The sequence below is a fragment of the Mauremys reevesii genome, linkage group 7, assembly GCF_016161935.1.
Source record: "Mauremys reevesii isolate NIE-2019 linkage group 7, ASM1616193v1, whole genome shotgun sequence".
NCBI lineage: Eukaryota > Metazoa > Chordata > Testudines > Geoemydidae > Mauremys > Mauremys reevesii.
In genome coordinates, this window is record NC_052629.1 from 12,344,245 (window position 1) to 12,368,243 (window position 23,999).

The 23,999-nt window shown below is 44.4% G+C and overlaps 1 protein-coding gene across 21 annotated transcripts in view; it reads right to left on the bottom strand.

Moving 5' to 3' along the window:
* Window positions 1-23,999, bottom strand: part of ABLIM1 (actin binding LIM protein 1) — a 295,428-nt gene that overhangs the window by 152,638 nt on the left and 118,791 nt on the right. For 11 of the 21 annotated variants that reach the window (XM_039546125.1, XM_039546145.1, XM_039546139.1 and 8 more), the window contains exons 1-2: window positions 17,438-17,523; window positions 12,421-12,555 (exon numbers count right to left, since the gene is read on the bottom strand). The exons of 1 other annotated variant lie outside the window; for it this stretch is intronic. Coding sequence is in view for 4 of the 20 variants with exons in the window: in XM_039546132.1 (XP_039402066.1) it covers window positions 12,421-12,555 (135 nt within the window). In the remaining 16 variants the exon portion in view is untranslated. Of the gene's footprint in view, window positions 1-12,420; window positions 12,556-17,437; window positions 17,524-21,392; window positions 21,414-23,999 lie in introns of those variants that run through there. 9 more of the 21 variants (XM_039546132.1, XM_039546129.1, XM_039546130.1 and 6 more) reach the window with 5 other exon arrangements.

The following is a 23,999-nucleotide window of genomic DNA, read 5'->3' on the forward strand; positions in this document are numbered from 1 at the left end:
TTAAAGAATTATGAGATTCTCAGGTAATAACCTGACTCCAGGAGCTGAGGCTCTAAGAAAAACACCAAATATCATGAAACTCTTGACTAAAATCACGAGAGCTGCCAACACTGAATGATGTTTATATAAGGATAAGATGGACAATAAATGTTGCTGTAGATGAACATCTTAAAAAAAGCTGAATGAACAAACTGAAGGATGTCATGAGGAAGAGTCTTATCAGCCTTCCAGAGCATGAGGATGCCATGTGAGTTACTGATACCCTCTGAGACCACATCTACACTACAAAATTATGTTGACCTAACTTACATCAGCATACAGCCAACACGGTTATTAAATCGCTTGTGTGCGCACACACTTGGCTCCTTGTAACAGCAGGGCACGTCCTCACCAGGAGGACTTGTATTGTCAGTGCGGGGCATCGTGCAAAGGCTCCTCAAGCCAGTAACAGTCGATGTTAGCAACGCAGTGTTTACACTGCCACTGAATCAACCGAATTACATCAACTGTGACTCTATGCTGCTCAGGGAGGTGGTGTTACTAAATGGGCATAGAGAGGCTGTTGCATCAGTGGGATCCAAATTTAAGTGAAGACACTTCCCCAGCTAGGTCAACGCAAGGCAGCCTATGTTGATCTAACTGTGTAGTGTAGACAAGGCCTAAAAACAGGCAAATTTTGTTCATTACATTACAATTTTATTAGCTAAGTCATGTTATTTTACCCCTCAAAACACTTTGTAAGACTTCATGGGATCTTTGAAGGGGGTTCAGAATTATTTGTAGAATTATGGAAGGTTGCTAAACAGATACATTGTGGGGCCTAATCCACGAATTTCCACAATATTCCAAATCTCTCCTCTGACATCTTTGAACTATAAATAGCACAACCTCTCCAGAACTCAGTATGCAGTATTATCTTCCCCCACTTGTATCATCTGGTAACAGATCAAAGGTCAAAGAACTAAGAGTTTAAGACACATTCCATACGGTTGCCACAGTGTCCGCTTACATGACCGTAGTTTTTTCCCAACCCCTTTAAGGGCGGAAGATCCAGTTCAAAATCAACAGATTACAGAGCAGCCCAAGACCTAAAGAGAGAGTTTAAAAAAAAACAAAACACACCACAACAAGCTCTTTGGATCGCAGATGTACGTTTCCAAAAATGATCACATAATTGAAATGGAAGTATCTGCTTGTAATCTAAACATCCCATAAAGGGGTCTGTAAGTACAATATTGTTTTAGCTCCTTTTGACTACTCATGAGAAACATCAAATCCATGAAGAGTAGTTATGTTAGTATTCACAATTATGAATGCTACTTTGTGCTTATTCATAATTTTTTTCCTTACAAATGCAAGCTAATAATTACTCTTCCCTCACAAAATGTTTGGCATACTGGAAGCATTCCTAAACCCCAAACCTCAGCTTGGTCTTGTAATTCAAAAGAGGCATTAGTCAGAAATTGCTACTGAGCAATGTGTGATGTTTTTAGCACATCTGTGGTAATTTCACTGCTGCATTCAGACTGAAGCACTTGTTTAAAGAGGGGGTGCCTTCACTTCCACCCATTATCATGCTGCCGGTTACACAGCGACAAACATAATTACATGCACCTACGCCACGTGCTTGACACTGGGAAGCTCCAGGGCAGTGGTTTTCAAACTTATTCCTGGCAACCCAGTTGAAGAAAATTGTTGATGCCCACCACCCAACGGAGCTGGGGAGGAGAGGCTTTGGGTGTGGGAGGGACTCAGGGCTGAGGGAGGGGGTCAGGGTGCGGGAGGGGGTCAGGGATGAGGAGTTTGGGGTGCAGGAAGGGGCTCCAGATCTGGGGCAGGGGATTGGGGCACAGGCTTACCTCAGGTGGCTCCCGGTCAGAGGTGCAATGGGGGTGCTAAGGCAGGATTCCTGCCTGTCTTGACACTGTGGACTGCGCTGCACCCCAGAAGCAGCCAAAAGCAGGTCCAGCTCCTAGGCAGAGGCACACAAGCAGTTCCGCGCAGCTCTCACCTGCAGGCACCACCCTCCCCTCCAGCTTCCATTGGCCGGGAACTGGCCAGTGGGAGTGCGGAGCCAGTGCTCAGGGTAGGGGCAGCGCGCGGAACCCTGTGGCGCCCCTCCTGCCTAGGATCCAGACGTGCTGCTGGTGCAGCGCGGTGTCAGAACAGGTAGGAATTAGCCTGCCTTAGCCGGGCAGCAGTGCCGACGGGACTTTTAATGGCCCGTTTGGTGGTGCTGACCAGAGCCGCCGCGACCCAGTACTGGATAGCGACCTGCAGTTTGAAAACCACTGCTCTAGGGCGTCACTTCACCTTCATTAACAAGCTGGGATGGATAAGAATCTCCTGAGAAATCAGCTGGAAACTGATCATTTCTATTAGGCATCAGCGATAGACAGTAAGGAATCCACTATTTACACATTTCTTATTGCAGTTACTACTTGCCTGTGGAAGTAATACAAGCTGTTGGTATGCAAATTGATTGGGAGCTTCATAAACACTTGCAGTGTTACTAGCGAACCAGAAAGCTCAAAAGCCACACTCATCCAAAACCCACGTTTCCCACTGACCCACAGATAAATCACATTTTCAGTTGCTTTAATATCAAGCCTTTTCATGGCAATTAATCCACCCTCAAGGTTCTTCTCTTACCACTTATAATGGGATGAAAAGAATAATAATCACCAGACAATGATACAAAAATCAGGTCCTGTTTACGTCAGATCCATACTCAGGCTGAAATGCAAAAAGCCTCAGCTTCTATACATAATAATTTAGAGCCCAATCCTGCGCATCGTTACGCACATAACTATACTTGAGTTAACAGTCCCATTGAAGTGAATGGGACTCCTCATGAGTAGTTGTTACTCACGCGTGTAAACAAAAATTTGCAGGCTCAGGCCTTTAATCTATTGCTATATAAACTATTTTCCTGTTGTTGATTTTTGGTGTTAAAGATTAAAAAGCATGCCAAAGAAGGTCTCCAGCTCAATCTCCTTTACACACACACACACACACACACACACGAAAAGCAAGGTCAGGATAAATATGCTATAACATATTGATCTTAAATGCAATTTAATGAATATTCAGACAAAATAGTATTTAATTAACTCTGCATCTGGAACACAGGACTATGTTATTCCCTAGCAGGGCTAATGGCTTTTTATTACACAACAGTCAAAGAATGCTGCTTTAAAATAGCAATATTGGAGTGGTGCTGCTAAAGACCTTTCGTCCCTCTCAATGTCTGTCTGTCATTCTCGTCTTAACTCTGGGTTTGAGTCAGCTGCTGAGTGACTAAGATTCCGTGCATATCATCCTGCAGGCAAAGCTCACCTCCTTGGGAATAAATGACACCATTTCTAGCTCTCCACTTCTTTATCAGCTCTGAACTTGAGTCATAAATAGAACTAGCCATCCGAACTAGGCAGTGATGGGAGAAGAGAGATGTACACTTATGGTTCTAAACCAGTATGAAATAGCAGCTGGCTGCCTCTCTGGGCTAAAGGAGCACAGCATTCAGCAGAGGTGCTTATCACTGCTGTCAAAGTTTTAATGATAGTCTCTCTTTATATAAAGCTCACACCACCACCTTGAAAACTAGCATTCTGGAAATATACATCTACCCGAGTGGGGAGCAAAGAGGGCAAGGGCCAGTTAAGGCGTATCGGTAGGGACTATATTGATTTGAGGATACTCATGGTGGAGAATGTGTTTTTTCCATGACAGACTGCACTGAAACAGAAATTTGCGATTCTCCCTTGATAAATGCACAATGAAACCAGTAGTCCCCATAAGGTAGCACATTCAAAGTCTAATGGGATTCTTACTTTTTATTCTTGTCCCTACAGCATAACTAATATCACCCTTATGTATGACAAGCTGCCAGCTGAGCATGCCAGTGCAAACCGAGATGATACAGTAATACTGTTACCCCTTCTGATAGGAGTGCTCAGTCAAATTCAGAGAGTGTGGAAGGTTGTTTCTGTTAGGAGGAGAAACTGGTGATGGAGTCAAGTGTTTCTTTGTAAATAAACAGGGTTGCATCAATGTACAATGTCCTATTTTCTTGAACAAAGGCGAATCGACCAAGAGAGCATCTATGTTCTCAGTTCCAAGCGCCACAGGTGGCAGGTGAAACCCCTTCGGAGAGGCTAGCCCCCCGGCCTTAATGCCCAAGGTTCTGCCCCATCCCACTCCTTCCACCCCCCTTGCCAGCCCAAGCCCTGGGCTGCCGGCTGGAGCTGAGCCCCCGCTGGCTTCTAGGTAGAAGGAGGTGAGGAGGGACACAGCAAGTGGCCTTGTGGGGGAGGGTGTGCAGGAAGGAGGGATGTGGCAGGCGATGGGGCCCTCACAGGGGAGGAGGGACATGGCAGGGACCTCCGGAGAATGGGATGGAGGAGAGGAGGAACTCACCAGGCAGCAGCCTCAGGGAAGAGACGAATCACAGGTGGGGCCTCCACGTCCCAGGCGTCTGGCAGCTGCACCAGGGGAGGCTTAGCTTCCCCTGGCCTATTATATCTGCTGCCCATGCCAAGCACCTTTTCAATCAGCACTACCCTGAAAGCTCTCAGCTTTCCTCAGGGCCACATTCCCAACGTTTGGACTGTGTCTCACGCTTCCTTCTGCCTTGTGTGCTGGTCGTTTCTTCTCCTTCTCACTCTGATTCCCCCTCTCCCCACACTCAAGTAATACTCACAGAAGCCTCTCCACTCATGTATTTCAAGTTCCTGTGTGGCTTCACATGTGTTTTGAACAGTGACACGTGCCTATGATTTGGTTGGCAGCCCCCCCCCCCCCCGATTGTTTCAGTTACCTAGTTTCATAAGGGAGTTTAGTGGCTTCTCACATCCATCTTAAATGAAGCTTACACCCAACATCCCCATTTTCAATGGCCCAGAACAATACCATCGCCTGTAATACACTGAACACTATGGCATAGCACTGTTTCCCAAACTTGGGATGCCGCTTGTGTAGGGAAAGCCCCTGGCGGGCCAGGCCAGTTTGTTTACCTGCCGCATTCGCAGGTCCAGCCGATCATGGCTCCCACTGGCCATGGTTCGCCGCTCCAGACCAATGGGAGCTGCTGGAAGTGGCAGCCAGTACATCCCTCAGCCCACGCCACTTCCAGCAGCTCCCATTGGCCTGGAGCAGGGAACCGCGGCTAGTGGGAGCTGCGATTGGCCGGACCTGCACCCGGGGCAGGTAAACAAACCAGCCCGGCCCACCAGGGGCTTTCCCTACACAAGCAGCGTCCCAAGTTTGGGGAACATTGGCATAGCACATATAGTTAACAGAAGACAAATAGCTAAGGCCCGGAATGGAAACCTAGCATACAGCAAAATTACATGTGATGACAGTCTCACAGATGCCTTGTTCCTCAGCCACTGTTTTAACTCTGACACCATTAGTGGGATTGTTCTATGGAGGGAAGTGGAATCCTTCTGTATCCCTACTATGCTAGCACATAAAAGTTAAACGTTTCTGATGGGCAGGAGAACAGTCTACACATTAGTAGAGGTCTCTCATTACAACAGTAAGGCCTGAAGTCTAAGCCAGTATGTTGAGTGGAATAAGACAACTAAGATGCCTGTAGCTGAGGAGTCCTGCCCCCCATCACAAGGAGTCGCTTATGTTAGCTAACTGTGTACTCTACGGATTAAGGGTGTCAAATTCAAGCCTCTGGAAAGAAGAATTCATGCCAAATTAAAAACCAAACTAAATTAAGAGGAAAACAAGCCTGAAACTTCCTTGAACAGATGCATCCCATTTGTATGGACCATATGGTCATAAACATACGGTATGCGTCGTTAGTTATCAGAAAAAGGTGGCCTCAGTTAAAATATGAAGGGTTGGCAATGAACCAGATCTGCATCTCTACAGGAAGGGAGCCAGTGGTTTCAGCCTAGTTCTTGGAGGACTAGAAACCCCAAACACACACACAGTCTTGTTCACAGTCTAAACCAGGAGACAAAAGGATTGAATGGACAAAGAGTGAAGTCCTTCCTCACACTTAGCAGTGGTCCCTCCAGGTCAGCTGTGGCCTGTTAGCAGTGCAGCATGATGCTGTATACTGCCATCTTGTCCTGTGGGTAAACAAAGGGCTTTGTCTTAAGGGCTCTCTATCACCTTTCACAAGCCTGAAATTCACTGAACATAAGAATGATAAAAGCGCAGCTTCACATTGAAAGACAAAACAAGTTTCTTCAGCCTTGCTCTTTGCCGGGTGACATTGGTTAAAGCAGTGCAGATTATATTACAGAAGATTAAACTGTCAGCAGCTCAGGAATATCTTCATAAACAACAGCTACAGTCAGGCCAGTTATCATTCAAGTTACAAAAATCTGTATGCTATTAACCGTACAAACCAAAGAGTGTAGCCAGTGTATACTAGACGTGTGTAAAGAACTAAAAGAAAAACAGATCCAACGAAGGTGCCAGTATAGTTCAATGCATTAAGCATAGGAAGCAACTCCTGAGTTCTAGTCCTGGCTCTGACTCAATATAGGGTCTTTGGCAAATCAGTTTGAACCAGAATGTGAAGGCCTGACTCCCGCCGATGAGCTGCTGCTCACACAAATACCCGACTGACTAGTCCTGTGAGGAGCTACTCACAGAGTATAGGATTCACAACCTGTCCCTGAAACACCTTCTGCTCCAGCTTCCCCATTTGTAAAGTCAGGATACTACTTGCCTACATGGAAGAACATTTGAGGACCAATCAGCTACTGTTGCAGTGCTTTGAAAATATAAAGCACTATATCAGTGGTCCCCAACCTTTTTCGTCTGGTGGGTGCCAGATGACGAGCCACGGAAGACTGTGGTGGCGGACGAGCAGCCACTGAAATTCCGCTGTCAAGCGGCAACGTCAATAGGTGTTGCCGCCGAAATGCCGCTGAAAAGTTGCATCATCCGGAGGCGTTGCTGCCGAAATACCGCCGAAAATTAGCGGCATTTTGGCAGCGACGCCTCTGGATGATTCAGCTTGTCGGCGGCATTTTGGCAGATGCTCGTCCGCTGGCCAGTACGTGGGCACACTTAAACGCCTCAGTGAGCGCCATGGCACCCGCGGGCACCACATTGGGGACGCCTGCACTATATAAAGAGCTAAGTATTGTTATTAAAAACCCAGTAACTGTAATACACAATATATGTATGTTACCCTACCAGACCCGTTGATAGCCATGGTGGCCACTGAGAGCATGACTCAACTCTGTCCTATGTATTCCCACACAAACTATGGGATGGAAGGGAAAGTTCATGAGGTAATCTATGGTTTAAAAAAAAAGCAGCAGAAGGCTGTAATTCAGGCAAAGTTGTTAACTGCAAGAAATCATTTTCATCCATCAACAGCTAATACACAGAAAGTTTTAGTTAAACTTCTGGTGCAAAGACTTACTCCCAACTCTCCACAAATATCCCCCAGCCATCCCATCCCCTTGCTGAATGACAATTTAGAAGGCAACATCTAACTGCAAGGAAGACATCTAAATGTGGTGACAAAAAGAGTCACCTTTCATCCTAATAATGTATGCAAGAGGTGGAGAAGAAGAATTAATGTTCTCTTTGCAGTCTCCTTATGAAAACTGTGTTTGGCTATGGTGTTCCCAAACAAGCCCTGGAGGTGCTAATTTATTCCTATATGTAAGAGAGAGGGAGAGGGAGAGGGAAAGAGCATGGATATCTATGGATACAGATTATCTGGGGCCTGATTTTCAGAACTGGCTTCAGTCTTAACACAGTTTTATCAAGATCCAAAAAAATTCAGTTGCTTTGTGTGCGCATGCAACAGATAGATGTCTCAATTCTGAAAGATGCACCTGTATTTAAGTATCTGATTGCTCCTTGCAATGTGCTATTACATTATAAAATACACCTGCAATTAAACTGCACCCTCAAAATGGCCCCTACAAATATCTGCAAGTGCAAAAATGCAGACTTAAAAACAGAGCCTGAAGCACTTCTGAAAAGCCACTACAGCACATACTGGGTATGTCCAGAATATCTGAATACATAGCTTAGCTTCTTAAAGTAAAAACTGAAATAATCTCTTCAGTATAGACTTTATCTGCACACTCCCCAGAATATACACTGGCTTAATAATTATATCAACTCCCATGGTTGGCTCTAGTAGCTATAATAGTCTGCTACTTGCTCATAGCAAACAGAATTCTCTTTTGGGAGGTGGGGTAGAGTTGGGGTATTGGTGTGTTAAGTGTCACAGACTTTATCTCCACAGATGACTGGAGTGCATACGCACTCAGTTCATTGCAGAAACATCAAGCCCAGAAAACAAAGGGAACCTTTCCACTGATTTCAGTAGGCTTTGGTTTAGGGTGATTTATAGCCACTTGAGTGTCACCACACAGCACACTTGTGAATTCAGAGATGCTCCAGTCCCTCAATGTGGGGTTGCAGCAGTTTATTATACATGTCAGCCTGTCTGGATTTTTCCTTGATATACTATGGTTTGTTGGTCACTAAGCAGGAATCTGCAACTTGTGAATAGCAAGGATTTCAACTACACCCTTAACTACAAGCTGAATTAGCAACATGCTAAACAAAATCAACCACTGAGCTTGTAGCTCTTAAAATACTAAGAGACAGTACACAGTCAAAGCAAAAAAGTTTCTCCCTGGGGAAAATCATGTAGGATGTAAATGACTGAGAAGACCTGCAGGTATTTTAGGATGCTTAAGATACTTTCCTGACAAAATTATCTGAAGTCCTTGGGCATGATTCATCCCTACGTTACTCCGGTTACTCTGCCCCAATCAGAGTTACACCTGTGTAAAACTAGCGTGACATAGTGAAGAATAGGCCCTTTATGTCTCCTGTGAGCTTAGAATGTGGTACGGGGATAAATGTCAGGCTGCTGTCTTTGTTGCCAGCCTAGAATAGTCTTCCTTGTATGTATCACACTAACAATACCAAAAAGGTTCAGCAAGACACACACCAAAGAGGGTCAAATCCAACATCTGCAGGGCATGACCAAATGCTTGGAAAGCAGCACTATCCACTCTCAGTCAGACACAGATCTATATGAGGTTTCGGATGCCAGAAGGGAAGTTGGAATTCCAATGTTTTCCCTATATTGATTGAGTGTATAAAAAACATTGGATGGCTTTGGCCCCAAAGTGACAGTTTAAAATAAAATTTGTTATGAATAAGCTTATACATGTATATATAATGTGACAGGGTCAGGCCAGATGGCTATAGGAGAGTGATGTTTTGTTTGGACAAGAGCAGATTAAGGAGGGGACATGATAGCAGTCTTCAAATACTTGAAAAGCTGCCATTAAAAAAAAAGAAAATTGTTCTCTTGCAAAATTGGACAGGATAAGAGGCAATGGGTTAAAAATACAGATTGATTGGATCTCAGCAAAAACTTCCTAACTGTAAGAAAAGTAGGACAATGGACAAACTGTCTAGGGCACGGAATCTCCTTCATTGGAGGTTTTCACCTCTACCCTGATACAACGTGGCCCGATATAACATGAATTCGGATATAACGTGGTAAGGCAGCGCTCCGGGGGCGGGGGGAAGCAGGGCTGTGCACTCCGGCGGATCAAAGCAAGTTTGCTATAACACGGTTTCACCTATAACACGGTAAGATTTTTTGGCTCCCAAGGACAGCGTTATATCGGGGCAGAGGTGTAGTGTAATACAGCAGGGCCAGGGAGCAGTGGGAGAGTGGTCCTATTGAAAATTCCAGGGGAAGTGGGCGGGCATAACCCCGGCTAAAGGACCCTCCCCCAGCATTTGGGGAGGATCCACTGAGCCCAGGAACTCAACTGATTATGGGGGACAACAAAAAAGAACAGCTGACCGTTTACAACGCAGAATACAAAGTGTACAGTGCTCACTATATATTTACTACAAGTATGTGCACTGTAAAAATGATAAACAAAAGAAATGGTATGAGGTGAATTGAAAAATACAATATTGTAGAGCAATCTTTTAATCATGAAAGTAACGTACAAATGTAGATTTTTTTGTTACATAACTACACACAAAAAAACCAAAACAATGTAAAACTTTAGAGCCTACAAGTCCACTCAGTCCTACTTCTTGCTCAGTTAATCGCAAAGACAAACAAGTTTGTTTACATTTACAGGACATAATGCTGCCCGCTTCTTATTTACAATGTCAAATAAAGTGAGAACAGGCATTTCCATGGCACTTTTGTAGTGGTGTTGCAAGGTATTTACATGCCAAATATGCTAAACATTTGTATGTCCCTTCCTGTTTCAGCCACTATTTCAGAGGACATGCTTCTATGCTGATGATGCTCATTAAAAAACACATTAAATCTGTGACTGAACTCCCTGGGGGAGAATTATATGTCTCCTGCTCTGTGTTTTACCTGCATTCTGCCAGATAGTTAATGTTATAGCAGTCTCAGATGATGACCCAGCTCATGTTTTATCATTTTAAGAACACTTTCACTGCAGATTTGACAAAATGCAAATGTGAGATTTCTAAAGATAGCTACAGCACTCAACCCAAGGTTTAGATTCTTAAAGTACTTTCCAAAATCTGAGAGGTACAGGGTGTGGAGCATACTTTCAGAAGCCTTAAAAGGGCAACAATCCGATTTAGAAACTACAGAACTGAACCACCAAAACATAAAATCAACCTTCTGCTAATGGCATCCGACTCATGATGATGAAAATGAACATGCATTGGTCCGCACTGCTTTGGATCGTTATCAAGCAGAACCCGTCATCGGCATGGACACGTGTCCTCTGGAATGGTGGTTGAAGCATGAAGGGACATAAGAATCTTTAGCGCATCTGGCATGTAAACATCTTGTGATGCTGGCTACAACGGTGCCATGCCAACACCTATTCTCACTTTTAGGTGACATTGTAAACAAGAAGCAAGCAGCATTTTCTCCTGCAAATGTAAACAAATTTGTTTGTCTGAGTGATTGGCTGAACAAGTAGGACTGAGTGGACTCGCAGGCTATAAAGTTTTACATTGTTTTGGTTTTTAGTGCAGTTTTTTCCCCCCCTTTACATAATTCTACATTTGTAAGTTCAACTTTCATGATAAAGAGATTGCACAACATTTGCATTAGGTTAATTGAAAAATACTATTTCTTTTGTTTTTTACTGTGCAAATATTTGTAATAAAAATATAAAGTGAGCATTGTACACTTTGTATTCTGTGTGGTAATTTAAATTAATATATTTAAAAATGTAGAAAACATCCAAAATATTTAAATAAATTGTATTCTATTATTCTTTAACAGTGCAATTGTGTGATTAATCACAATTAATTTTTTTAATTGCTTGACAGCCCTACAAATTATATTTACAGGTATTCAAGTAGAGGAAGATTGAAGCGACACAGGATTCCAACTCAGATCATGTGGCAGTAAGAAGGAACTGGAGAGGTATCAGTCCACACTGCCCTTTATACCCTTGGTCCAGAGCACAAGAAGATGGACTGTGCATGTCAGACCAACAGACATAGCTTACTAAAAGTTTCCCAATTCAGGTGTATGATGCACATATGTACCCATGTGTGGAATACACACAGGGACCATCACTTGAAGGACCATCATGATTTACAACACTATCACATGCACACAAAAGTCTTTGCACAAAACATGGGTTTTATGCAAATGTCAAAGGAGGCAATATAATCCCTCCCCCGCAATTTTTTTTCCCAAAATCATGTTTATTTTCCCCCTTGCTGTTTATAATAATGAGCGCTTAGAAGGTGGCCACTTCTGTTTCCTGACAGTTTTCCCTTCCATTGTGTGGAACATTATAAACATGCCCAATCCCACATGATCATCCTAAAATCCAGTCACTCGTTTAAAATGATTTAGGGGCCCCTGCAACCACTTCTAACAGCTGTTAATGTTCTCCTGTTCCCCACACAAACAAGGGAAATTGATTAAGATCCCAATCTAGGCAGATTCTGATCATGATCCTAACTGACCATACAGGAGAAACATTACTATAACTGAAAGTTGAAACTTCTGTAGGTAGTCATCTTATTATGATGATAACTAATATAAATATGCAGAGAGTGACATGTTCTTCTGAGTTGACATCACTCCTATAATGGCAATTACTGGATCCAGTAGTAATAAGAACAGAGTAACTGGTTATTAATGTCATCGGTTTCTTAGAGAATTTGGTCTTTTTGGTGCCATTCAGCTGGATGCTCTTACACTTATGACTCAGCCAGCTCTCCATTCATCCTTCACCTTCCCCACCCACAAGTTCTGGGACTGTGTATTTTGAGAAATACAGATGTCTTCTGATTGAATCCACTCTGCCCACAGCTGTTGCCAATGACAATATCCAAAGTTAACCCTCACAATCAACTCAAGACAAACTGGTTTGAACCATTCACATGTATTAATTCATTTACACCAAATGAATGTGAATTCACTACCTTTGCAGGTGAAGCATTTGATGTGAAAGTGCTTGGACTGGACACGGAGCACTTCGCCTTTACATGGCTCCTCACATTTATGGCAGTGGATGACAGGCTTCTCAGTGGAGGGGTGAGGTTCTTGGGAATGGGCCACTGTAAAAATAAAATACATCACTGTAAGAAAAGGAATACAGGATTTTCCTCCCTTCCTAGATCTATGCTCTCAGCAACCAGTGAATGGTATATAATCTCTAGATTACATTGTACGCCCAACAAATTAACATGTTAACAGAGATTCTGTGCACCTGTACCCTTTCCATAAAATGGTGTTTTAAATCATGCACAATATCTGCCTTATCACACTGAGACAGGCAGGGAAATAGAAAGAGAAAAAATTCTTTAGTAATTTCGGTCACTCTCCCTTCCACAAGTACTGCCTCAGTTCCAGAGCGCATACCAAGTGTGCATGAAGGCATACAAGCAGCAAGCAGGGCAGAAAAAAAAACTGGGCAAGGAGAACCTGAGCAGGAAGCCCAACCCAAGCATAATGAACAGAAACAGAAAGCAAATTTGAGAAGTCAAATCAACACAGCTACTTGGGTTTATGTACAACTTACTGCATTAGAATCCCATCTGATAAGAGTTGGAGTCCTAGGGAGGGATGTGATCCAGAGAAAAAGTGGAGTCTGCCTGCTACTGTATACAAGAGTGCAAGCACAGAAACATGTGTCTGAAGTTAGAAGAATAAAAGGAAGCCATCTGGCTTGTTCTTAACTTCTGTTGAAGTCAGCGGGGGTAACTCTTGTGTGTAGAGGAATAAGCCAAACACAGGAAAGGCTATAGAGGGTAGAAGTGGGCAAAGTCTTCCTCAATTTAAGCTTGCAAAGTAGCCAGAAGAGAACTTGGAGCGTCAACAAGCAATACCTACGCCTTGCAGCACAATTTCCAAGCAGGCTCACAGAATGGCGGGGAAGAACAGTGATAAGGGGAAGAAGATTCTGTGTATTGATCACACAGACATTCCACTTGGCCCTAAATTAACTCCAGTAACTACCACAATGAGTAGCTTCTAAACAGGAGCAGAAGGAAAGATCTTGTCAGTGTTACAACCACACTTTACTGTGCTAATAAAACCATGACTGCTCCATGTTTTACTTCTGACCAGCAATGTTTAACTTTCACTTAACAGCTGTCAGGAATCAGACTAAGGACCCAATAAACACTCAAGGACTGTAATGGAAAAGCATGGGGTAAATCAATACAGAATTTGGCTCAGTTTGTGTTATCTGAGGTAGTTAGGGTGCCCCAAACAATTCCCCTGTGATTTTTCTTTTTACTAGTAGAAAGTTGTGATTATACTATTCTCAATATAGTGACATTGCTCACCGATGTATTTTTAGGATAACACATGCATGCATCCGATGAAGTGGGTTTTAGCCCACAAAAGCTTATGCTCAAATAAATTTGTTAGTCTAAGGTGCCACAAGGACTCCTCGGTTTTTTTTTGCTGATACAGACTAACACGGCCACCACTCTGAAACCTGACATACACGCTCTGTGTTTCTACCTTCCTTGAATCTCCGTATTGCCTTCTGCTGCAATTTGGATGAAGTTCTATCTGGGTATGTATTCATGGCATATTCAGCACCACAGACTTCCAAGTACTCTCTCCCCCTCCCCCCCCCCTTGCTCTCAGACCCTTTCCCACTGCTCTCAACTCCTCCTACTCCCTCTCCCCACCTGGCTGGACATTCTTCCTGGTCATGCTCTGACACTCTCTCTCACTCCTTCCTTCACAGCACTGTTTACAGTCACCACAACCTCCCATCTAGTATTTGCCATGCAAGTTCCCTCTCTTCCTTCAATAAACTTCTGGAAATTGATCTACCACTTCATCAAGTACTTTTGCTATAAAGCCACTCTTATTCTTTTTTGTACATGCTCATATCTTTAGAGCATAAATTTGTTGGGGACGAAACTTGGCCATTTTGTACAGTTTATCTATTATGCACATTAGGTGGGCAATACATAGTAAAGAAAAAAGCAGTACTAAACCTAAAGGAAATCACGTATTTCAGGCAACAACTTATATCTTCAAATTCAGCTAAACTTATAACTCAGCAGCTGTCATTTGGTTAGCGAAGTTTTTCCTATTTAAAATATTTAGAGAAAGCTTAGCTGCCTGAATTCCTTGACTGCAATATGAAGCTTTACCTCTTCCTCTGTGGTACGTATCATCTCATCTATATCCCTAGAACTGTGATTCAATTCACATGAGTAAGCAGAACACAGAGGGGAATGCCAACTAATATTTTAATTAGCAGTTACTTCTAAATAAGAACCCATAAGTACATTGCCTTGAGTGAACCTCTCCTAATCTGTAATGCAATACTATTTTTGGAGTGGAAGAGCAGAGGTGGTTATTCTTCCAAGCAAGACTATTAAATAGTCTATTAACTTAGTTACAAGTTAAAGTAGTACAAAAGAAGAAGAAAATACAAGGCAGGAGTTTCTAACAGGTTTGGATTTATTTTAAAATACAATGAGCAAAACTTGCCTCTCTGCTTTGTATGGTGGGGAATGGGCCAGACCCTGAGCCCATTGAAGATAATAGCAAAGCTCTCATTAGTACCCCTCCACCCCACAATATCCTGCTCTATCTACTTTGTGAACACAGAGCTCCTTAATAAATTCTGTGCATACAGAGTCCTGATCTAATGTGCAACTGAGAAGAGTTGACCCATATTTGGAATGAAATAAAAGGTAAATCGGGCCAAAACTGGGAATCAGTATTGTATTGCCAGTAACAAGTTAACTTTCTCATTATGTTTTGCCTTTCAGGGCCATTTAAGTTAACACAATGCTCTCAGCTGCCACATCCAATCTGAGCTCTCTGATGGAGCTAATTACAGTGCCCATCATACTGGCATCAGCTTTGGCTTTGGTATCGAGGTTCAGCAACCAACTGCTGCTCTTTCTCAAGGAGTCACTTGCAAGCTTTTCCTTTTGGATATCAACATTACACAGCAAAGGTTTCAGTGCCAGAGATGACTCTTTTCACACTCACCAGCGAGCACGCAACAGGGAATTAAAAGGGGGTGGGAAAGAGTGGCGCGCCATGCAGGAGAATTGTCATGAAATCACCCCTGACTGCAGACCCCTTAAAAACAGGTTTATGACTAAAGTTCAGCTACAGTCAGAAAAATGATTATGTACAAGTTTACTGGACACTTGTAAGCTGGAAGCTGATTTGGTGGTGAGGCCCCTGAGCAGGGTTTAGTAGAGATCTCAGCCTGGCACAGGTAGCCCCACCTGCATCAGCAAGGACACCTCTACTCCAAAAAGGATTTACCCTCTGGATTTTTGCCCTGCCAGGGATGGGGCCAGAGAGTTGCTCTAAAAGCATGGTCAAGGCTCTGCTAATCTAGTCACCAAGAGAGGAAAGATGACTCAGTGGTTAGGACACCAGCTTAAGACTTGAGATCAGAGTTGAATTTCATGCATGACCCTGGGAAAGTCACTTAGCCTTTCTGTGCCTCAGTCCTCCTGCTGTAAAATGGGGAGAATAGCACTGCCTCTTCACAGGGGTATTGTGAAGCAAAATGCATTAAAGATTGAGAGACACTCAGACACTAGGGTGATGGGGGCCATTTAAGTAACTAAGATAGTAAATATGGTCGTACCACTTCCCCATCCATTTTTTGGAGCTGCTCTTCACTAGAAAATAATGTTGTGCTAGACCTCAACCTTGAGAAGTCATGTTAATTCACATAACCTTAAAGCATCAGCCCAGACAGGCTCCTCAAGGCTATGTTTGAACACTACCTTATTTTCTAGTCAGACAAGCCCTAGGCATGGTGCTGGCCAGCTCAGGACAGAATTTTCAGCAGCAGGTTGTCTTGCCCTGGGCTATGCTAGTAAATGCCAGAACTACCTAGGCCTGAATCCAGTTCCTTGTTTAGAAGACCTTTGCAAACCTCTGGAGAGGTTAAAGAAAGCCATATTATCATCATGAAGGCAATTACAAGTTTGCCATTTCCCAGTACCTAGGAGCAAATCCACATCACCTAGGGTGACCAGACAGCAAGTGTGAAAAAATCGGGACAGGGGGTGGGGGATAATAGGTGTCTAAGAAAAAGCTCCAAAAATTGGGACATCTGGTCACCCTAACATCACCTGCTTTAGAATATGCAAAATCTTATAAAAAAAATCTGTAACCATCTCAAATAAACTTCTCTAAAACAACATTTCCCATAGTGAGGTAGCTAAGCCAGAGCAAGTCTGTGTGCTGACACTTGTCTCAGTTGAAACCGGATATACCCAGTTAGCTCATATCAGTAAATATACAGGAGCAGGCAAAACTGATACACCCACTTTTAAATCAATATAAGATTCCACACAGGAGTTTGCACCATTTTAACTAAACAGACTTTTAAAAACTAAATTTAGTTGAACAAGTGCAACTTGTGTGTAGAGAAGCCCTAAAAGAAATGCTAGTAATACAGTGATCAAAAATGAATGTTTCTTTGAATATGTAGAATAAATGTATCTTTTTTAAGCTTCACTGTGAAGCCTACATTGTACGTATTGAAGCCTTAGCTGTTACAGTGCTTCCAGCTTTGCTCTCAAGTCAATCCATGCAAACAAGAAATCACCAAAACAAATTTTCAGTGAGATTTCTTGTTATTTTGTAGGGCAGATACAACTTTGGAATTTAAATTGTGTGCTGGAAACAGCAACAGGGCCATTTCCTTGATAAAGAACCAAATTTGAAGCCAAAATTATGTGCAGAAGAACTGCCAAAGACAAAGTTAATTTAAGTTCCTGGGCTTTTTAACAAACCAGGTTAACCAAAACATTGTCCCTTAGTTTAGTACAAGATTCCACTAAGTCAAGGAGTCAGATAGGTACATTGTCTGTCAAACAGCTCACTTAGCCCTTTGAGTGTCCATGCGATGAACACGACACACAACCGTCCTGGTACCCCCTTTACCTGGACTCTTTTTTTCCCCCCTACTAAGAAAATCAGTTACACCATTTTTAAGTGGAAACACATCAGGTCCAACAGTTATCTGAGGAGATAAGAATCTTCCAGTGCTGCAACCACTTGGTGTTTGGAGTCTTGGTTTGGGAGCCAGCGCTTTGCAGCTGTTAGAGTTACAGCCAGCGCTGCAGCGCCTGGAGTGTGCCTACCAGCGCTGCAGTGGCACACTGACAGTCTGCAGCTGCAGTGTGGCCTGCAGCTGCTTTCCAGTGCATTTTGAGAGGAGGTGCATGACGGGAGTTTGAAGGGAAACAGCTGTGCGCGCTTTGGCGCCGCTTTTGGCGCTGGAGTAGCTGGGGGGAAGCGGGAAGGGTTGCCCATCATTCCGGTGCGCCTGTGTGCCCAGTGCATCCGTTTCACGCCAGCATCGCCCATGATTTCTGTTTTCGTTTGTGGCGATCTTTCTGTTTTCTGCTGACTCTCGCTGATCGCGATCTCTGTTGGCAATGGGAGAGCAGTCCCTGACTCTGCTGATGAGTGTCACCAGCACAACCAGAGTCGGCAATGAGTCATTTATGCTCCAAATGTGACAGTGAGTCTGAGGGCGATGCGATGTCCATGATATGTCTGCAGCGTGTGACACTAGCACGCAGTGCGCTCGAACGCATGAAATGCTGGGCACCGGAGCACCGCTTTGGGCTCGCACATCGTCATGGAGAGTGGGGATGTGAGCAGATCGATGAGAACTTTGGGCTGAGCAGTGGCTGCACTTTCGGACTGGAGAAGCAAGAAATCATGGACTGTGCTGAGCTTGAGCACAGCCCTGGCGCGTGGGAACAGCGGTGGAAAAGCTAAATGAGAGAAGGAACCAGGTTATTGCAATCTGGGCAGCGTGGATCCAGAGACAGCCACGTTCGTGTCGAACCAGTTTGGTGTTGTTGAGGGAAGTCAGTGTCGCATCAAGCGAAGAAATCGCGTGACTCTGGGATTGACATGCAGATGGCGTGATGACTTGGTGAGGATGGAGCGTGCTGTGGGTGGATTTGGGCCGTGCATTCCTGGGTTCCCCTGGCAGGGTGCGATGATATTCCTATATTATTATTCTGGTTCTGGCCCCCACCTGGGGGCGTTTATTTGGATCGCCGCGGGGCTTATGTGACATCTACAGGGCCAGTGTGATCGCATTGACAGATACACTTTACAGTGGCTGAAGGGAACAGTGGCCTGTTCAGGGACTTTTCAGACAGGAGGAAGAGGCCAAGGGAAGATGAGGGTAGGACCAGGGGATGTACAGTAGGGGATACCGGTTAGCCCACACCTGCCCTTGACCTTACAGACACCCCGCCCTGCCTTACAGGATGAAAGCCTATGAGCCCTAGCACAGAAGCTTGAAGGCGCAGAGACCGGTTCGGCTACAGATGGCTGCTTGGCAGAAATGACTGTTTGGTGTGCTAAGGCTGGGCAAAGGGAAGCTGGAGATGTTTGTGGGCAGCATTGTTTTCCATAATAAGCAATATTGGAATAAGCTCCATATATTTGTGAGAGGAAGCCATGGTGAATTCAGGAGGAGGTGAGCTGGAGAGTGCAGGGCTAGAGGAGGAGAAAGGAGGGGCTCAGCAGAGCAGCATGAGTGAGGAGGCAGGGGAGAGGAAGGCTTTGAGGGGGAAAGCAGACAGGAATTCAAGGATGAGGGATGCCAGTGATGTTGCATGCCTTGCACTGTTATGCTAATACTGCTAATAATATCTTTATTCTATTTGCAATGCCTCTTTAATAACTATCTTTCTTTTTCTTTCACTTTCTCTAATAAGATCTCTTATTTTCTAAAGAAAAGAAAAATTGAAAAGAAAAATCAAACTGAAAAAAAAAGAAACACAACAGACAGAGAGACATTGAACACACAGACACAACAACACACAGACAGCACAACAACATTTGAGTGAACTGCAGTGTGCTGTGTGCATGTGCAATGAATCCTTTGGATTTGATTGCAATATGCTGAAGTGGGGCTGGGTTGGAGGGTGGGGGTGGTGGTTGGGATTGGGTGGTGGTAGGGGAGGGGGGTAGTGGTGGTGGGTGTGGGGTGTGCTGGGGGTGCTGGTGGTGTGGTGGGCTGATGCTTGGGTGCTGGGAGCTGGTGCTGGGGGGAGCTGGGGGGGGGTGGTAAGGGGGGGGGGGGGCAGTGGTGGGGGGAAGGTCTGGGGAGGGCTCCAGCAGTGACTCAGCAGTGACGCTATGGCTTACCTCCAGGTGCTCTACGCTTTCTGGCTGCAGCACTGCATTTCCTTTCTCTTCTCTCCACTTCTTCTTTTCTCTCTCTTTCTTTTCTCTCCTTTCTTTCTTTCTCTCTCTGTCTCAGTTTTTGAAGAACAGTTTTCTCTTCTTTTGCATTTTTTTCTCATTTTTTCAAAAAATTTTGCTTGTGTCACTGTTGACACTGTACACACAGTGAACACACACACACACCACACAACAACATTGTACACACATCCAGACATGAATTTGTACACACTATCTCCAGACATGTCTTGTTACACTTCATGTTACACATTCTTGTTCTCACTGTTTTCTTCCAAAGGAAATGAAAACAGAAGCAAGGAGTGGAATGTGGAGTGAGGGAGGAGTGGAGTGAGAGGGGAGCTGAGTGAGAGGGAGCTGGTTGAGTGCTGATCTGAGTGTGAGAGAGGGGTGAGGGGTGATCTTATCTCTCATCTCTACTTCTCTCCCCAACATTTCTTTTCTTAATCCTTTTCCCTGTTTCTTTTCACTCTTAGGAACAGCGGGAACAGCGGGGGCTCTTTTAGGCAATGTGTTTGTGCCCGGGTGCCTGCCCCCTGTGTGCAGAAATGGTCCCCTGGGTCCTGGCCCAGAGGGGCAGCGGCGGCGCGGCGCACACTGACACACACCTGGGACAAGGTCTCACGCAGCTCTAGGCACATTGCTACTGATTGGATGAAGCTCTGCTAGAGCTGCTGCGCTGACTGGATAGACCACGTGCTGACCACATCAAACATCTCAACGCCACATCCCATGTGCCATATGCATCCATGCCCCCCTCATTTCCCCCAGAAATCTCCCCACCAGAAAATAAAGCCGCCACTGGGTACCCCGCCCTCTGCCCTCTGTCCTGCCTTCGCTGGCTGCTGCTGCTGGCTTGCCTCCTGGCCTGCTGCATTGAGGGGCTGCATCCTCTGCATGCCTCCAGGGATCTTCCCCCATCCCCCCCCCCCTCCCGCCTCTCCCTCCCTTCCTCTCCCTCTCCCTCCTCCTCCCTCCCTCCTCATCCTCCTCCCTGCCCACCCCCAGTGGGTGCACCATGGGTGGATTGGTCACCTGTCCATATGTTGTCCATCTCCCAACGTAAAACGAGGGGGCGGATCCGGGATCGGGATTCCCTCGCGGGCTCTTCTCTTAGGCACTCCGCACTTCTCTCCCTTTCTCTTTCACCACCCATTGTAGTGCGTCTATCCTATGGCCCATGTCCAGCATGTCAAAGATATCTATATCGGGATCTGTACGCCGCAGCGCAGCGACGCTGCTGGAACAAACACCCCAAACACTGATGACACTGATCACCTGCACCTGTGCCCATGCTGGGGGCTGCTTTGCAGGAGGCACATGGGTACTGTAACCTACCTGTAAACTGTAACTGACTGCACACCACACACCTGCAGCAACAGGGAAGGAGATTTTTAAATTTCCCGGGCATTTAAAGGGGGACCTGAGGCAAGAGCAGTAGAGTGCAAGCTGATGTGCAGAGTGGCTGCTGAACAGGGAATTGGGAGGGCTCCCCTCCTTCTGGAGGAGAGGTAAAGCGGTGAGTCCACCACAGCTGAGCAGCGCTGCTGCGGCCAGCGCTGCGCTCGCACTCTAACCCCCAACCCGGATTTTCAGCGCAGCCAGCGGAGTTGCAGCGCTGGTTGCTGGTTGTGCAGTGTGGACGGTGGTGTTGGTGTGCGCTGGAAAAGCCTCTCCCAGCGCGCTGCTTGTAAAGTGTAGCCAAGCCCTTGCTGTCACCTCGATCGCTGGGTGCATTTTCCAGCCAGCTGCTGCTATTCTTTAAGGAAACCTCATCTTCGTCATGATCTGGTAATGAAAATTTTATTGCATTTTGTATCTGTGCTACACTGGCATAAATCTGGAGTAATTCCACTGGTCTAGATTTGCAACAGAGTAACTCAGTTCAGAATCCTGCCCTTTGGAAGTAGTATTAAAGTCTGCTCTATGAGAGAGACCCAATTTAAAAGAAGCAGCATTGCCCATCTCCCACCACACTGTTCCAAAGACCGAGACCGACAACTTCCACTTGGCTAAAGCACGTTCCTTAGGGTGACCATATGTTTTGGCCAGGACAGTCCCTTTTTTAAGCCCTGTCATGGCCATCTCAACTTTTTTGGCAAAAGTGGGCATTTGTCTTGTTTGCTCTTGCCAACTGATGGGGAGGGGAAGAGAAAGGATTCCAGCATGCGGGGGGCAGGCAAGGTTCGAGTGACCAGCAACAGCCTTGAGCAGGGATAGGGGGGCTCGGGCAAGTGGCCAGGCCAGCCCCGTGGGGTGTCCCATTTTTCCTTTGGGAAATGTGGACACCCTAACATTCTTAAAATAAAGGGATATTTGCTGCAGGAGTTTTTAATCTGTAATGTCACTGCTGCCTTCTGAAAAGCAGCTGCTGGGACAAAATGGGTAATGACCATTATGTGTATCACTGTCTTAGCCAAGGACAGAGCCACTGCTTAGCCCACTCTTCCCCCAACTGGAAAATCACAGCCATTACCTGAAAAGTAACATTTTTTAGGATAAAAAACAAATAAACCCCACAACTCCTTAAGAAAAAAAAACAAAAACGGCAGCTACTCTTGATGACGATATTCCTGCGCCTGAACCTTGCTCCTAATGCAAAACTGTTTTGGAAACCAAAGAACCATGCTGATAAATGCTGACTCAACTGCAGGTTCTGCTGGCAGAGCTCCATACCTCTGCTGCAAACCACAGAAGAGCTTGGCTCTTTACCACAAATCGGAGAGAAGCATCTGGGATATGTCTCACTAGGAAGATTCTCTAAAGGTGAGGTCACAGCAAACACACTGGGCCCAATCCTGCTCCCCACTGAAGTCAATGGCAAAACTCCCATTGAATGGGAGCAGGATCTGGACCGCTGTGCTTTAGATGGTATTGACTTTTGTCTGAGCCTCATTAGCACTTGGTCATTTTCCAGATTCAGACATAGTTGCACATTGGCAGACTGGAAATTTTTCCAGTCTGCAAGGCAGGGTGGATTGATTTAAATCACCTAAAGGAAAGCCTTGATTTTAATCAACATTTGTATTTGTAGTTCAATTATTTTCCTAAAAAAAGGTATATTCTCATTGGTTGATATAACCAATGCTAAAATATGTTGATTTACAACTAAATAGCACCTTCACACTAGATCTGGAACATGTGCTACATAGGAGGTATAATTACACTATAACTACATACATTTATTGAAGCAATTATATATCTTAATATATAATTTTATCAACTGGACATTTTTAGTAGATTAGAAAATGGTGACTGATATTGGCTTATTTGCTAAATATAAATTTTGTTCATGATTTGTGTCAAGCTGCATTAGGGTGGTAACTAGAATTTAAACACAAAATAGCATATAAATGTATTTTTATTAAACAAAACAAGCCCTTAATACAGTACATGACCTATTGTGCCACATTTATAAAACTTGTCTTTCCTCGGTTTCTAACTTTTGAAGTCATCTTTCTTTATATAGAAAAGAAGCCTTTAACTCAACATCGAGTAATTCATCACCTGTGCCCACTCCCAGTTTCTGACAATCATGTAGCATATGCCAAGCTAAAGACCTAGATGAGTCATCTGAGTTACCCATCTAGATATGGAAGGCACAAGTCGTGTCTATTCTACCCTAGTCCTGTAAAAGGAAACTTGTAAATTCCTTAGCAAAAAAGGGTTGGGAATAATTGGTCAACTGTTTAGCAAACGGGACTTGAGAATAACTGGCACTTTTTCTCATTAATGCCATAACACACGTTCTGTCAGTCTCAATTTTCCTGCTACAATTAATGAAGTGCACCTAAGTTATCTATTCTCAAGGCTTCTATCAACAGCTACAGAGGTGAATCGTGGGCATGATCACAGCATACACACTAACTGATCTGTTGTGACTCTCTCTCTCTCCCCCCACCACTGCAGAGACCATACAACTGAGATACTTCTGCGCATTACCTAAAGAGTAGACAGTACATTGTACATCTCCTCCACCCCAGAGATGGATTTGTTCTTAATTATCTCATCTGTACTGTACTCCAAAGAAACACTCTTTCTAAAGGAAAAACAAGGCCTTGAAGATAATAATGAGAAGGAGGAGTAGATAGCTAGAATGATAGGTTGGGATATTTTACAAAGGAAAGAAAGAAAAAGAAAAGAACATTGATAAAAGCTATCCACATCTACCTGTCTACCCAACTGTTAATTTATATGAAACAGTTGAATGAAAAGACTTCTGCATACTTCTCAGTTATTTTGAAAAGTCTAGAATTAAATACACTTTAAAAAAACAATGTCAATAATTGTGTGTGCGCATGCGTGTATGCACATC